The 16,369-nt window shown below is 36.8% G+C and overlaps 1 protein-coding gene across 2 annotated transcripts in view; it reads right to left on the bottom strand.

Annotated features, from left to right (window-relative positions):
* Window positions 1-16,369, bottom strand: part of LOC112555253 (ATP-dependent RNA helicase DDX3Y-like) — a 49,406-nt gene that overhangs the window by 11,100 nt on the left and 21,937 nt on the right. Inside the window, exons 4-12 of one of the 2 annotated variants that reach the window (XM_025223569.1) lie at window positions 10,767-11,005; window positions 7,632-7,731; window positions 6,435-6,570; window positions 5,292-5,377; window positions 4,991-5,089; window positions 3,703-3,863; window positions 2,397-2,541; window positions 1,810-1,954; window positions 1,455-1,636 (exon numbers count right to left, since the gene is read on the bottom strand). In XM_025223569.1, the coding sequence (XP_025079354.1) occupies window positions 1,455-1,636; window positions 1,810-1,954; window positions 2,397-2,541; window positions 3,703-3,863; window positions 4,991-5,089; window positions 5,292-5,377; window positions 6,435-6,570; window positions 7,632-7,731; window positions 10,767-10,882 (1,170 nt within the window). In that variant the 5' untranslated portion in view covers window positions 10,883-11,005. Of the gene's footprint in view, window positions 1-1,454; window positions 1,637-1,809; window positions 1,955-2,396; window positions 2,542-3,702; window positions 3,864-4,990; window positions 5,093-5,291; window positions 5,378-6,434; window positions 6,571-7,631; window positions 7,732-10,766; window positions 11,006-16,369 lie in introns of both variants that reach the window. The other variant, XM_025223568.1, reaches the window with a different exon arrangement.

Here is a 16,369-nt window from a genome sequence, read left to right on the forward strand (position 1 = left end):
AACAGTTGACTGGTGAAAATGCCACCACCCCATTAGTGGCAAGGGTGGAAGATAGAAATCTTTACCAGTAACATGGGTGGGGTGATAGTGGCGGAATTGGTGTTTAATGCTAAGTCAACAGCCAAGGCAACCAGCTCTGTAACCAGATGCCACTTAAAGAGAAAGAACAGCTGAGCACAGGACAGCCAACCTTCGGTGTATTGGTGACAGGTGCTAACTGTTGCACCAGCAAACTGAATAATGCGACAATACTGTTAAAGATTTTAGTATGTGCCAGCTTCCCTGAAAAGGAAAGGGTAATCAGGGACATCAAAATGCAAAAAGAGGCAACTTCGCCTCAGAGCAAGAAAAACTGACCATTTTCTTAATCTGTGTGCTGGCAAGCCCTGGTCTATCTTGAAAATTGTGAGGGACATACAGATATAATTGCAAAGACTACGTTGGTGGGAGTATAACTTTCTATTTGTAAACCCAGGAGACAGTGAATGATATATAGCTGTGGACTTATAACCTTGATGTAAATAATTATATTTTGTTACACATGTCTAATATCTTTACTGATTGAGATGCACGTTCTCTCATAGTTATCCATTGCACGAGGGTGCACTGTTAGAAGTGGTGAGACTGCACGTACAAGTGCATACATTTCACCTGGTGATCTGTTACATTAGTTACCCCTAAAATAACAAGCTAGTATGCTCTTTGTACATTTAGTATCCTTAACAGCCCCTGCACACCCATCCCATTAGAAGCCTTATTGAGAGTACATTTAAAAAGCTTAAGAGGCAACATAAGAGCTCAGAAAACAATTAGCGGAAACAGAGCATAACATAGCACAAATATATATTGTTATACTTTATAATTAAGAGACACAATAATTTTTTTCTTCTTAATCACACCTGGATATGTTGAGAAAACAAAATGGCGAAAGAGTAGTATTTCTAAAAATATCATCATCTGCTGAATTCATGAAGTGGATAGAAGCAATCCTCGGTTTAAAAAAAAAAAAAAAGACCACGAGACAATGTGCTCTTGCTGAATGTTCCTGAATGAAGTTTGCTCCTAAAACTAACAGCTACATATGCCAGTGGATTAAATTTTTCCAGAGATCTGTATAATTATGCAGATACAACAGCTAAAAAAGAACTGAGGGTAACAAACCAATGAGAAACCTAAACAGGAACATATGTAAGTAAATAGTAAATTTTGCATGCACTAAATGAGGAAGTTTTACAGCAAATGTGTATCAAATTATTATGTTATAGTTTTTAATGGTAAAAAATAAAAAAACCATCATCAGTAGACAATTGTAACCATAAAAAATTGCAATGATGGAAATTAACCATCAAATTAAAAATTTACAAAAGTTTTATTTTTAAAAATACACATTTAAAATGTATTTATATTTTATCAATAACAGCAAAAGGATATATATATAATCACAACAAACTCACTGCAGTTGCAACAAGTATGGGCCGCTCTCCATTCTTGAAAACTCGAAGAGCATCTTCTCGCTCTCGCTGTGAGCGATCGCCATGAATGCTTGTAGCTGGGTAACCCTCATACACCAAGAACTCTTCTAGCGAGTCTGCTCCCTTCTTTGTCTCCACAAATACAAGGGTAAGGGAATCAGGACCTACAAGAAGGCCAAAACCACAAACTCTTGTCAACATGTTTGCAAAGACCAGCTGCAATAGATCAAATCACATATTCCCAATAGCGTTATGAGCATCTTTGCTTAATTTTTGTTCAGTACAATAAACCATAAAGATTTGAAGCAGGGTAATGTCCACCATAAAGATAATATACCTGATGCATTCAGCAGGTCCAAAAGGAAGGACCTCTTCTCGTTCTCCTCTACCCATACAACCTTCTGAGTGATGTTTTCACTGGTGCTGCCCACTCGACCAACAGCTAAGAATATGTAGTTATCCAGGAAATCGCGAGCTAAAACCTTAAACAAAAAAAAAAAACAAAAAAAAACCTCAGTCACGCAATATAAACAGATAAGAATATGAAGTTATCCAGGAACTTTCAAGCTAATACGTAAAGAAAACCCCACACACCCATGCTTAATTTAAACAGGAATAACATGAATTTTTTTTTTATATATGGAAATAGGTGCAGACCTCTTTTCCAAAATAAAGTGATCGGCGCTAGTTGGGCTTGAAGGAGCTTGGTGTCAGAAAATAAGTGAAGGCATGGAGCTGTATAGGTGGGAGTGAGTTTGGAGAAGTATTGCGGACCAGTCCCAGAAACAGCAAAGTCAAAGTGGAAATTTTGTAGACTATACAATCCACTATATATGCGAACTTACAAAACTGCAGCACCTGAAAGAACAGGTAGCACAAAGAAGCTGAAAATCTCAGAAAAAAAAAAACAACAATTATATTTACCTGAATTTCCTTTGGAAAAGTTGCACTGAACATAAGAGTTTGGCGTTTTCCAACAGATGGCATGGTGTCTTTCTCAACAATACGACGGATTTGAGGTTCAAACCCCATGTCCAGCATTCGATCTGCTTCATCCAAAACGAGGAATCTGTGGTAATCAAAATCCCATTAAGTCCAGGCTGTGAACCTATCTTAGCAGCAAATTATAACATTTAATGACATTTTCTCCACTAAATCTAAAACAATGTAAATTACCGGCTATATTTAACCGTCCATTAATTTTTTTTGCTGTGTGTTAAGACTTAACAATGTAACATTTAATGTGCCTCTTGACATCAAAAATGAATAAGATATGGATCAAATGCAAGCTTTACTGTTATGTACCCCACCCTTTTCCATCCTAACAGGGTAGCTACATAAAAAAAGATAATGTATGCAAATAATTACATGTTTATTCACGAACCTGCAACTGTTACAGTCCTATGCCAGCTTATGTTAAAAAATTCTATTATAAATTGCCCTTGAATTATCATATTTCATCCCTGATTTTGAGCACAAAAAAAAGTACCAAAACTTAATGTCATTCATAGATGGCAATGCTACTTGCTCTCCTAAACAATTTAAGCAGTTGTATAGGTAGCACAATGGATCAGTGATCAGAGATAAAATGTTAAATCATTGTTAATCATGAAGGGGAATCCAACATTCAAATCTCATCATCCACTGTCCAAGTTTGACAACTGTAATGCAGTTAAATATGAAAGGTATATAATCTCCAAGACGTTCACAAATTATAAAATATAGCACAGCAAGTCACAAAGATCACTCTATTTCCCACTGGTACTGAAGTGGTATCGTCCATTTATCTTCATGTTCAGAAAAAATTCTCCCAACAACTAGTCTATCTACTTCCCCATAACAAATGCATATTCGTGATGCTGGTTGTATGTCTACAGACATCCCTGAAGATCTTTTTTTTTAAAAATCAAGCACTACTGGAAAAGCAAATTTCTATATACTAATGAGATTCTTAACTAATGCCCAAGTTCTAAGCACACCCAAACAAACAGCAACGGTAACTTTTGTGACATCATAAAACAAAAGCTGGAACTTCTTCTTAAACCCTTGTAGGCAGCCAACATTTTAACTAAAAGCATTATCCACTGCACATCCTACACATAAATTTACAATGTAAAAATATTAAGACATCGCAGAAACAAATGTATATTTTCAGTCACAATAAAATCCTAACAGGTGACGACTTAACAGCTAAATGTAAAAAAGATACAGATAAGCAGTAGACACAGACGTGCAATGATCCAAGCCAATTTTCCCCCGCTCCATCATGTCCACAAGACGACCAGGTGTGGCAACTAGCAAATGACAACCACGGTCAAGATCTCGCATTTGAGCCCCAATGTCAGCACCTCCATAAACCACACATGGTCGCAAACGTGAGCGATAAGCGAACTGCAATGTAGAAATATGGTAATATCACCCTCACGTACACAAGGAAATTAGCTATGTACCCAAGTGTACACATGCATATCTGGCCATTAAAACAGAGACTAATTTAGAACAAGAAATTTTACAAAAAGAAGCATTTGACAAGTGTGCTTTTTTCCTTAGCAAATTTATGTAAAGGGAAAGTTGAAACCTCTGAACATAAGGACACTGAAACTTTCACAATGTATGCTGTTTATATTTAAAACAACTTTATCAATTTTTTTGAACTTTAGTGATTAGCCTTCGGGTCTTTTCTAAGCCGCAAAATAAGTGTTCACACTTGTAGATTGTATGCCAGATTGTATTTTTTAAAAGAAATTTATAGTATTCTATAGCTTTAAAGGTATACTCAAGGCTTGTGATAAGGCTGTGGCGACGGTCAAATGTTTCAAAAATATATTTAGTTACAATTACAGAGCACTAGAGCAATACAGGAGAAATAAAGGATTCATTTCTCACTTAATTACCACTTATTAGCACTATGTCGGTTGCCAATGTTTATAAAAATTGAAAAAAAATCCAGTGAAATCGACCCTTGTGTCCTTCCGCTGAGTAACCACGATAGCTTCCCGAGATGATCAAGCAGAAGAGTCTTATTGTGATGTCAGAGTCTTATTGTGACGTCAGTCTCTGACAGGAAGTGTCTGTATCTGTATCATTGCGAAGATTTGTCGTCGTCTTTTTATTCGTATGACGCACTCTGTTTGTAAGGTTCTGTCTTTCGGAAACTGATGAAAAGAAAATTTTGAATCTTTTTCCATATTTTCGTAGCAATCGGGTGCAGCACATTCTCGAGGCATGGTTCTCACTATGGAAACCACACGTCATAGGGTCACGTGATGGAGAAAGAGACTTTACAGAAGCAAAAAAAAGAGTCCCGTGTAATCTCTCTTATTAAACACAACATTCTACTAAAAACCTTCAACGTTTTCCACATGAACACACATATAAATAGACGAGATTCAAATTTATCCTACTCTTTATGCAATTCTAAGCAGTTTATTTTGCCTTTAGAATCCCTTTAATCAACTATTATTGGTCTTTAGGTTTGCTAAATTATGATCATCTGTCCATTATTCACATATAATTACCTTTCGTGCTTCATCGTAGATCTGCGAAGCAAGTTCTCTTGTGGGGGCAAGCACCAATGCAAGAGGATACATCTTTCTACGGCCATACCCACGTCCCTGCTGCTGCACAGATGACGAATGCTCTTATGAGCTTCTTACACGATAAATGATTTAGCACAGAATGCATCTTTCTACAGCCATACCCACGTCCCTGCTGCTGGACAAATTTGTGTAGATGATGAATAGTTTTTAAAAGCATTTTACATGATTTATAAATATAGGAAGTCTTACAGGTCTTATAGGAAGTCAATAAAACACCAACCTGATTGCCTTGAGGAACTCCAGATGGTCCACTTTCATAAATCTGGTTCAAGATGGGCACAAGAAAGGCAGCTGTCTTTCCAGAACCTTTATTTTAAAAACCCAAATATCAATAAAGTAATTTGGTCTGTAAATGGGGCTGATATAACAAAATGTCAATAACGTTCTTAACCTGTACATGACCAAGCATGAACAAATGAATAAAATACGGTTACGAATTTGGTGGTATAACCAGTAACGCCTGTCACCAATAAAGTGAAAGTTGGCTGTTCTGAATTCAGCTCTTATCTTGGGTATGCTGTTCTTTCTCTTTATGTGACATCTGTTTACAAGGCTGACTGCCTTAACACATTACAACCTCATCTGCTGGCTCAGCAGAAAACACCTATCCCCCTTCCCAACATATGGCTTTATGCAAATTATTAAAAATTTAGCCTTTAAAATATCCAATCTTTACGCAGCAATAACCTTTTTATTAAGCTCTTCCATATTGTAGCCCCCAAAATAACTTTCACAGATGTTATTTCATTCTATAAATGATATGTTTGTAACAGGACTGACAAATAACCGTTTGTATTCTGTTAACCTTTTTAGCATAAAATATATATATATTAAAAAAAAAAAAGAGTACATTTGAAAAAAGGCTGCTTTTGGCTGACAATTTGCTAAATGCTTGAACAACTTCATGCAGCAAACCATCCAAAAAAAATTTTTTTTTTAAATTTGACATTGCGATTGCCATGTATCAGCCTTTTCAAAAAGTGAGTATAGATCCATACTGAGAGTATTAGATAAAATATTATCAAATATATAATCATGTAAGATCACTTGGAGCGGGTTTCAGCCGATCGACATCGGTGGCGGACTCTGGTTGAGGCCTTATGTGCAACCTGATGCACGAAGAGGAATAGATAATCATGTATAGCTCGTGACTCAAAATACACCATCCAGATGGGTTAAAAAGACATTGCTGCCTCACTCTGCATGCCAGTCCTCTCCATTATACCCTACACTTACACTGCCCACTGATCATGTTGACTACACCTGCCTATGCACATGCCCACCCGTCTGGCATGTATACATTTACAATGCTCCTTCCCTCCCCTTCTCTTTACAATAAGCATGTTAATCATGTTGACTATACCTGTCTGTGCACATGCCATCAGATCACGTTTTCCAAGGACTATTGGTAGGGCAAATTTCTGGACTGGTGTGGGCTTAGAGTACTTGCTAAGCACAATGTTGTTGCGGATGATTTCACCCAGCTTACAATCTTCAAACTGAAAGAAAAATGTTTCAAGCATTTGTTATTAATGTTTCTTGGTCCAATTCTAATTTAAACAAATGTCCTTTTCAGCATTAGAAAGAGGCAATGAAAAAAAATCAGTGAGAGCATGTGTGCAAATGTATGTATAACAGGCATGCCAAACACACAATGTGAGCTGTCTGTGGCCCTTTGCAAGCACATATGCGGCCTGCAAAAACAACATGGCAAATCGTACACTCTGTTAATTAAAGTAATTTAGAATTTTGAATATCGTGCATGGCTGCCTTACGACAAGGATAGATGTAATATGAATACTGTGGTTATAGGTCACCTCAAGAGTGCTATTTTTTCAAGCCATCCCTCATGTTAAGGAAAGGAAAGACAGCTAAACATTAGTACAAAGAAAGTGATCAGCACTTTCTAATTATGTTAATATTGGTCACCAACATTTACCTTTCGCAAATATCAACTCACGTAATATGCCCCAAATGCAGAAAAACCAAAATTTTCTGTCGATACAAACATTTAATGTGGCCAACATGGTGCATCATACTGATCTATTTATATGCAGGTGTCACTTTAATTCATGTCATTATAGCAAACTTATTTTCTCCTTAACATATCTGTTTTAATTTAAATAAACTGTCAAATGCACACCTTATTTACCTACAAAAACATGTGGACCTACTTAGTTTTCAATTACCTCATTTTACTTATGTCCTATATTTTCTAACAACTTTCTGCAATTTTAGAACCTTATGTTAGATCTTTTTGACATTTTATAGGGTTAATTAAAATATCATTAACCCTCTAAGCACATAAAAGTATAAATAATACAAAGATTGGCGAATAACTTAACACTGTAAAGATGACGTTATGTTTGTTCTTTATTATTGCTGCACTCAGGTAAGCATTGGTCTAAAAAAACCTATAAATATTTCAGAAAGGAGAAAGTTTCAATTTTGCAATAAAAGTAATAAAAATCCCCTTCCCCTTGCTTCCCAGACAAAGCCACGATCATGGCTATCATACCCAAAGGCTTACACAGATATCCAAAAAAAAAAAGTAACTTACACTTTCAACGTGTGGTGGTGGACTGTCTCCAGTAGCTTCAACGGGAATGTCTTCATATTTGTCAAAGTTAATGCCAGTATTGTCTCCACCAAACAGTTCCCTGTATTTACAAAAATGTAAAACTGTATCAAATTGTAAACAAATATTTAACTTTAGTTTCCAAATTAGAGTAATGTACGTTTACTTTTTCACAGCAACAATAATCAATCCAATCGGGACTTCTAATGTCACAGCTTTATGAAAATCTGCTTTTTACAATAACATGTGCACGACTTTTGGAAATATCAATTTCACAGAAAGAGTGCATACAGGAAACAACAGAGCCAACATTAAATTAAAGGAAGAAATTTTTTTAATAGAGTGGAACACTACCCCCAGAAGCCAGCCTTGGTTGGTTGTTGAGTTTTTACTCCGTGCCATTAACAATGTCTGCATCACAGTAGAAAATAGTTTTAAACTGTTTTCTATCCCATCGGTGAAGGGCCTCGTATTTTGGGGTTCCATGTTGGATCAGAAACTGTCCAGTGTGAATGGTTTAATTGCAGAAAAAAAACCAGCCAAAATATTCTTGAACCCTGTTTACAACTAAAGGGGAGATGGACGAAAGTGGCTATGCCAGGTCCATGCCCACTACAAGAAAGAGTGGCCAAGCAGACTTACATTCTCAGATTTATACTCATAACGCACACCTTTATTATTATTAATCAACTGAAACTGCCATCAGGTAAGCCATGCTTTCTCATCACAAACACAGATCAGACAGGACACATTGTCTGTCATCATTTGGCAGGTTATTTTCTTTTGATGGTAATGGAACAAAGAAACATATCAATATCCTAGTGATCACTGAACTTGTGTGACTGTTTCCGATACATCATTATTTCCATAGCAAAAAGAAGAAAAAAGAAAAAAATAAAACAAAAAAGTGGAATTTATGATTTATAAAACAGCTTTATTTTTGGGGAAGGATTAACTTTGAACAGCCGTGCCCTAAATCATGGCAAAGTAGTATATTATCCTTGAAATAAGTTACATGGTTTTTCATGCCGCATTTGATCTCTGGTATCGATTTAAAGTTTTAACCCTTGTTGGCACCTGTAGTTTTGTTAAATCATGTATTAACTGGTTTTATAGAATTTTATTGTCTAACAAAAGATTTCAGACATACAATATTGACAACATCCTCTCTAAAATGTACGGAACAAGACATACACGCCCACTAGTGCTTCTTCAAATTGGTGGCGCAGCGGCTAAAGCACCAGTCATGACAATGAGAATCATTTGTCATGAGCTTGTACCTTGGCTCTCCTTGTATGTGGCACCTGTTAACTGGTCTGATCACTGGCAAATTTTATCTCGAGACTTTTGTTTTCACCCTAGGTGTAAGTTTTACACTGTGTGTGTGCATGTTCATGCATGTAAAGTGCCTTCAGCCTTGTTCAGGAATGCATATTTACTGTTAAGCTAGATTTGGTCACCACAAGGTTAGACACAAAAGCTGTAATATATGCAAAGGTTTCACTAAAGTTATTGATTATTACTTTAGTTATTTCAGGGTTGATTCAACTCCGGCTAGTAGTTATTATTGTAGTGCTATGGTTCAAGTTGCAATGACCAGTGACCCAATGAGCAAGCAGTCTTTTTCAAAATGTACCTTAACAGGTTTTACTCTGTTGTTTTGAATGGTAAATATGAATGTGTATAATACTTGCCAGAAAGACATCAGTGCTGGTCTAAATCAACTAAATGTTCTTTTTATAGGTTGTGTTAATGTTTTATATAAGGTGATGTTCTGATGTTACTGTTAGCAAGCAAATAATTCCCTGAAAAGGATCAACAGAGGTATTTCTGTATTTTTAATTTGGTCATTTAATTAGCTGAACTACATAGGAAGAGTTATAATCCTTAACTGGATAACACTGATTAGAAGATTTTACTTTTTCCAGACATACCTTTCTGAAAAATGATGGCGAAAAGACACCTTGTATCAAAATGTCAAGGACTTTGTGTTTGTCTTTAACTACGTTTACCATACTGCTTGTCTGTAATTTTTATATGACAAAAAAATAAATAAATAAACAAAAAGGTTAAAGAATGCGGGGTATGATATGCACAACTGAGAATGTTCTCAAAATACAATACAGACAAAATTCCAGTGGTTCTGTAGAGAGGATTACTGGTAATACTAATATTAGCCAACAAATAAATAATAAAATCCTAGGTAAGTACATAGTCAAACTCTATGTTGATGACATCCCCCACACACAAAAAAAAAAAAGGTGCAGCTTGGTACAATGGGCACTACAATCACGACAAATTCAAGAAAAAACAAAAATAAGGAGATGCCCTTTGAAGCCTGTTAGGCTAAAGGACACCACTGTCACTCTTAAATGTTATAAAACTTAATTAATAACAAACTTAATGACAAAGAACCATATTTTTTTTTTTAAAAGCAGCAGATTGGAATTTATGTGCAAATAATATTTTTCATCCTTGTAATCTTCTTGTGACAAGGCTTTCATATAACTATCTCAATGTAGTGCTCAGTGTTCATCAAAAGAATTGTGATATTGCACCTTTATATTTTTTCCTACCATTCTGGAGCTTATTTCACATGCTGTACTTGTTTCTCCATTATTCATGTTCACATTTCACATAGTAGCTACTGTCAATGAGGCTAGACATCTCAGTTATCTATGAATTTTATGTAATCCTGTGCCCAAAAAATATTTTTGGAAATGTCATTCTATGTATCACCAATTTCCACTGGATTTACAAGAACATGTTTCAAAATGAACCGAGGTAAGCTTATTTCTCTGCACTCTCAACTTTTATTGTTGTTTTACTGTTGTACTATTTACTTATCTATTATCCTTAGATTAGGATTTTGTTTTTGTAAATGTATGAAATTCATGCATACAGAAAGAGTGTTAATATTAAAGTGAAGGTCACATTGCCAATTAGTTATATGGGAAAAAAATGTTTTAACCGCATTTTCCTCCTTGTGCTGTATACCAATAATCATCTCAAAACACTCTACTGGATTTTATATGTGTCAGTATGAGTATGAAAGGACAGGAATCAATTTTTGCAGTACAGCCTTAATTCCTTTGAATTGTACACTATGTTGCTTACTGTTCAAGGCGCTCATTTCTGGGCAGTGGCACCGACCAATCCTCTCTTCCATCTGCAGCACAGTCTTGCCTGTTGTCCCACCGATTGTAGCCCTGACCAGCATTGCGTGTTCTCATTCGATCTCTGTCATCAATTAATGCATCCCACCGACTGCTCTGTTGGGAACTGGTGGTGGCACAGTGGCCGGACGATCAAAGCGTGTGGCACCTTGCTGACTAGCACTCCAACGACTGTCACCACTTCTGCACAAATTTTAAGATGCATCACATGTCCATACTGGAAGTAAGACTTTATCATTCATTCAAATTTTATCATACCCGAACATTATAATCCTCACCTGTGGTTTGTTTCTCTTGTGTGTATATGTATGGGAATGTTTGACAGGGTTCCCAGGGATCAGGGATGGTGCCAAGTAAGGACCTTATAAGGACCTTTCATGCATTCGTAAGGACCTAAGTGACAGTCATCAATGCTTAAGTTTTTCTCTTGTATGGTCGGAAAGATGTATTATTTATGAATCTGTGGTCTTCTCTATGTTCTCAAATACATGTATTTCTAGTAATAAATAATCAAAGAGTTAATTTTGATGCCTGTCTGCCATATTTAGATTAGATAACTTAAAAAGTCTCCTTAGCGCGCTGATAACATACACCGTTAATGTTCCAAGTTTTCTAGAAATCTAAGTAATAATAATTGCAAAACCTGAAAGCCATTCTTTGGTGTAATATAAGTCAGTTCATGTCTCTCTCTCGCACACACACTCTAATGGGAAGAGAGAGAGAAATAGTTATGCACAGTAGTGCTAGAAGATCAAGGCCCTGGTTCAAGAAAGAGTAAGTTTCTAAGACCTTTTGAAAAAAGAGTGTTTTTTGCGAATACGGAAGGGCAACTAGTGTTGTACAGATGTGTAGACCAAACATTTTCTTGTGACTACAAGGAATACCAAGGCTTGGAGGATCAGATGAGGAATGAAAAGAGTGTGATCCTAATGCTAAACCAAAGATGGAATGAGTCGAAACTGTCAAGCATAACAGCCCATTTATTTTTGTTAACCTTGAGATATTATTTAAGCATTCTTCTTATACATACATGTAACACATGCAAACATATACTTTTACATAAACAGCACGATATACTAATACACATAAGATTAAATTTACAAAATGACAAAGCAATCCATCTACTAGAAGCAAAAGTTTCATTGATGAAGTTCAATTCTTTGTCACCCCTACAGTTTTACCAATACTAAACAATACAATTTCTTTACATAACCTAATTTCCTCTAGTTCCATAGCATACATGTACAGAATTGTGCAGGCTTATTTAAAACTGAAATAAACATTAATTCTGAATGTCACAATTCAACACCTTTTAATTTCTTCCTGTAATCTATCAATGTCTGACTGAATCTTTGTTATCTCCTTCTTCTTGTCTTTGGCTAACAAACGCATGTTGTTAGATCTTTCAATAAGTGAAAAACTTTTTTGCTCTCAGCCTGGAGACTATGTCTGTCAGCCAGTTCCAGCAGGTGTTGTTCTTCGGCACTGGTGGTCTTTAGCCTTTTGGTGAGTATTACCAGCTCATCTCCTAATCTCTTTCTGCGGACCTGCTTTTCTTCTGTTTCCTTCTGCTGCTTCTGCTCAGAGAGGTAACGTTCATACCTGCCATAGGCACTAGAAGCGGATATCATCAGTGATTTGGAGATCTCAACATTTTCCACCCCTCCCACACTGTGAATATGATCAAGAATTACTCTGCGTGTTTTTAGTGCAGTCTGGCTAAGATTGTCAGCTACTGTTTCTTTGTTGAATGAAAATCCTCTTTCCACTGTAGCTTGACCATGAGAGAGTAGGAGTAACTGTCTGACAACAGACCACAACACCTGAAACTCTGCTTTTCCAGCAAGGGCATCATAAAACCGACTATCCAGTCTTTGTGTCATAGGGTCAAAAGCCTTACTACCACACTCACCTGCAGAACTGTCAAGAAAATTACGGAACTCTGACAATACCTTGTATCACATCATGAAACCTTTTCACACCTTGGCAATACAACAAAACCTTTTTCATTTTTGTATTGATTTGTCTTTTTCCCACATGGCCTTTGGGTTTAAGAAAGTTATGTTTTCACTAGGGTGTACTTCAGTGGAGATTTATCTTGCAATTTTAGAACAACTGCTTTTCAAAAAATCTCTGCATTCAGCTCTGAAGGCCATGACAGTTCCATCGTTTACTGATGACTGTTTCTTAGCTACAGCCAATAGTCTATCAACCCTGAAGCCAAGTTCTATCATGCTCAGATTGACATGGTTAGAACTGTTGCATGTATCAACCTGCACAAGTTGGAGGGCAGTTTCACATTTATTAAGTACATTTGACTTGACAAATTTGCGCATCAGATTTTTCATAATGTCATGTAAGTCTAAACAAAGGAAAGGAAGAAGAGGCTGATCAGCTTGGTATTTTCTCAAAAAAGGTTCAAGTATACTGGCAATTAAACTAAAGAAAGCCAGACAACATGAAAGCAAAGGGGTAGATAAGACTCCAGCTTTTACAATATCAAAAGATTTGTTCTTTGGCAATGTTATTTTTTCTCCATTGCAGCTTTGACAAATGTTTCCAAGTCTGGAAGCATAACAATTGCTTTTTCAGCAACAGAATAGTTTTCAAGCCATCGGTGAGCACAGAACTTGGCTGGAAAAGATGTGGAACCAGTTACTTTTATATAATCTTCTCTTCTGGCTGGGCTGTCTCTGAACAAGATGTAAGCAGATGTAAGAAATGACTCAAGCTCCCATTGAGAAGCCTCGCATCCACGCCTAAATGCATTGTGCATAACATGGAGTCCACAGCTGCCCACATTTAACAAACCAACATTGTGATTGGTAATCATGTCGTTATTAATTTTCTCAAGAAGGTTCAGGTTTACAGAAGGGCCATCCAAAGAAATTTGAAGTAAATTAGCTTGCTTGAAGTTTGATTCGCTAATTACCATATGGAACTTTTGTTGAAGGTCTATGGCCGTAGAATGACCTAAAAATTCCGATGTCAGGTAATGGGTCCTTACAACATTGTCACTCCAGCATCGAACATGGAAATCCAGCTGTTTAGTTTGAGTCTTGTGGTTAACAGACTCATCAAACAAAAGAACACTCTCAGGCGACGAGGGGGGGTGGGGGGGAATTGGTGTTTTACGCCGTGTCAGCAACTAAGGCTATATTACGGCAAGCAGCCAGCCCTGTAAACAGATGCCACGTGCAGAGAAAGAACAGCATGCCCGAGACGAGAAATGAACTCAGGGCAGCCACCCTTCACTGTATTGGTGACAGGCGCTAACTGTTGCGCCACCGTACTCAGGCGACGAATTTACACAGTCCTGAAGCAATTTCGAAAAGTGAGGAGCAAGCCCAAATCTAGTTAGATATCTGGTTTTTGTTTGACCACACTTAAATTCTGCAGCTTCTTGGCTGTCTGGAAACAAAGCCGGAACAGATCACCTGATTTTTCAGCAGATTTGTAACTGTAGTGTTTCCACAATCTTCAGAGTCCACAGGATCTCTGCCTTCAATCTTGCATTGCTAATCACAAAACCTATTCAAAGAAAACATTTAAGTTACCATTATGTCTGTAAACATTATGTTCTGTCTGAATAAAAGACAGGTTTCAAAAAGCAATAATTAATGACATGATAATATAAATAATAATAAACTAAGTTAAAGTATAAAGATGGCAGCATAGTTGAAAATGAAAGTTATTTTCAGCGAACTGATTTAGCTTTAATGTTAAATTGTTTGATTTTAAAAATCCAAAAAATAATGTATTTGCTGGTGAAATAGGATAATAAGCATACATTATTAATTATACTTTCTTTTTAATCTTTCCTGATCAGATGCCAAAAAGTTTTAGTCATCAGATCAATTTTCTGCAGCGAAGCTGTAGTAAGATTCGTGATTGCATAAAACTCTATTTGTAGTTCGAATCGTGAGAAAATTAAAATCTCAACTTTTTAAATTAAATAATTCTTTGCTATTTACTGATCTTTAAGCTACTGGCTTTACCGTAAATTAGACGATAGGCTTAATAAAGTGTGGGGAAAAAAAACCGCAAAATCTTATGCATGCTTTAATTTAATGTATTTTTTTAAGTACCCACATCGTTAACTAAATGAATCGCTAAAGATAAATACAGGTAGTCCTCGGGTTACGACAGTCTCAAGTTACGTCGTTTCGTGGTTGGACACTCATTCCGACTTACGAGGTTTAGCGTCGTAAGTCGAACTGTACGTGCGCCTCATTCCATGTGCGGCAGAAGTCATAGAGTCCAGTACAGTACTATGAAAGTGGATATCATAAGGCAATCTGAGAAGGGGGAAACAGCAACAGAAATTGGCAGGTCATTAGGACTTAGTCGTTCGACTGTCGCTACGATTATCAATGATAAAGATCGCATCCTTGAACATGTGAAAGGATCTGCTCCTATAAAAGCGACAGTGATAACAAAGCGTACTGTACTGCCAATATTTTACTGTACTTATGTTTATTGATAATTATGTAGGGTACTGTGTTAGGATAGGTGTTTGGATAGGCTAAGTGTTTGCAGTACTGTACTGTTATTATGGTACAGTACTGTATGAACGTATGATCCGACTTGCGTCGAAATTCGGTTTACGACGCCGCGAAAGAATGGATCAACGTCGTAAGTCGAGGACTACCTGTAATTGTCAACTTACTGGACACATTTGCAGAGCTGGTCGGTGCCGTCTGATTTTGAGCGGGCTGTGGATGTTCTTGATTTCGAAAGTAATCAGTTACACAAAAGCGTGCATCTTTCAGAAATACTTTTATTTCCCTTTTGTGTCTTTCGGTAACCATGTGCTTCTTCAAAACACTTTCGCCCATTGACGAAAGATTCAAAGATATTTTGCAGGCAGCACATTGTGCCAAATGTTTATCGCTCGAGTCTTTTATTAACCAATCTTTATACTTGTCTTCCTTTAGCCAGTTTTCCTGAAAAGAGCACTTCCCAGGCATCTTTCAAATTGTTAAGCAGACAAAGAAATGTGGTCGACACGACGAGGGTGAACTCGCGAAAGGCCGAAACGGAAGTTCCCGTCGCGAGCGAGACTGGGTAGTCATGTGATTAAAATAGCAATGCGGCGAAAAATCGTCGGTATTCAAAGTCGACTACGAAAATAAATTTGTGGTAGTATTTTATCGATATAAGGACTTGTAAGGGTCACAGAGAAAATCTAAGGACCTGTGTGAGAATTTGTAAGGACCACATGGCAAATATAAGGACTTATAAGGCCTTACGGCGAAAATTCAATATGTAAGGACTTGTAAGGACCTGTAAGGACCCTGCTTTATAAGCTCGTTACAGCTTTGACTCAATCAAAATCCTGGCATTATGAGTACTTCCAGAATACTTATACCATTAGCTACTTATATTTATGCCACTCTCACAAACTAGCTGTACATTTATTAAATGATAACCTTTTTTATTTACAAATTCATTTTCGTGCTCAGATGGTTCCTGTTTGTTTTTTTTTACATGGGTGTCATTTACGCACCCAAATGCATTTGGAAATCCAGTGACTGTAAAATT

This window comes from Pomacea canaliculata, linkage group LG14, assembly GCF_003073045.1.
Source record: "Pomacea canaliculata isolate SZHN2017 linkage group LG14, ASM307304v1, whole genome shotgun sequence".
NCBI classification, from domain to species: Eukaryota; Metazoa; Mollusca; class Gastropoda; order Architaenioglossa; family Ampullariidae; genus Pomacea; species Pomacea canaliculata.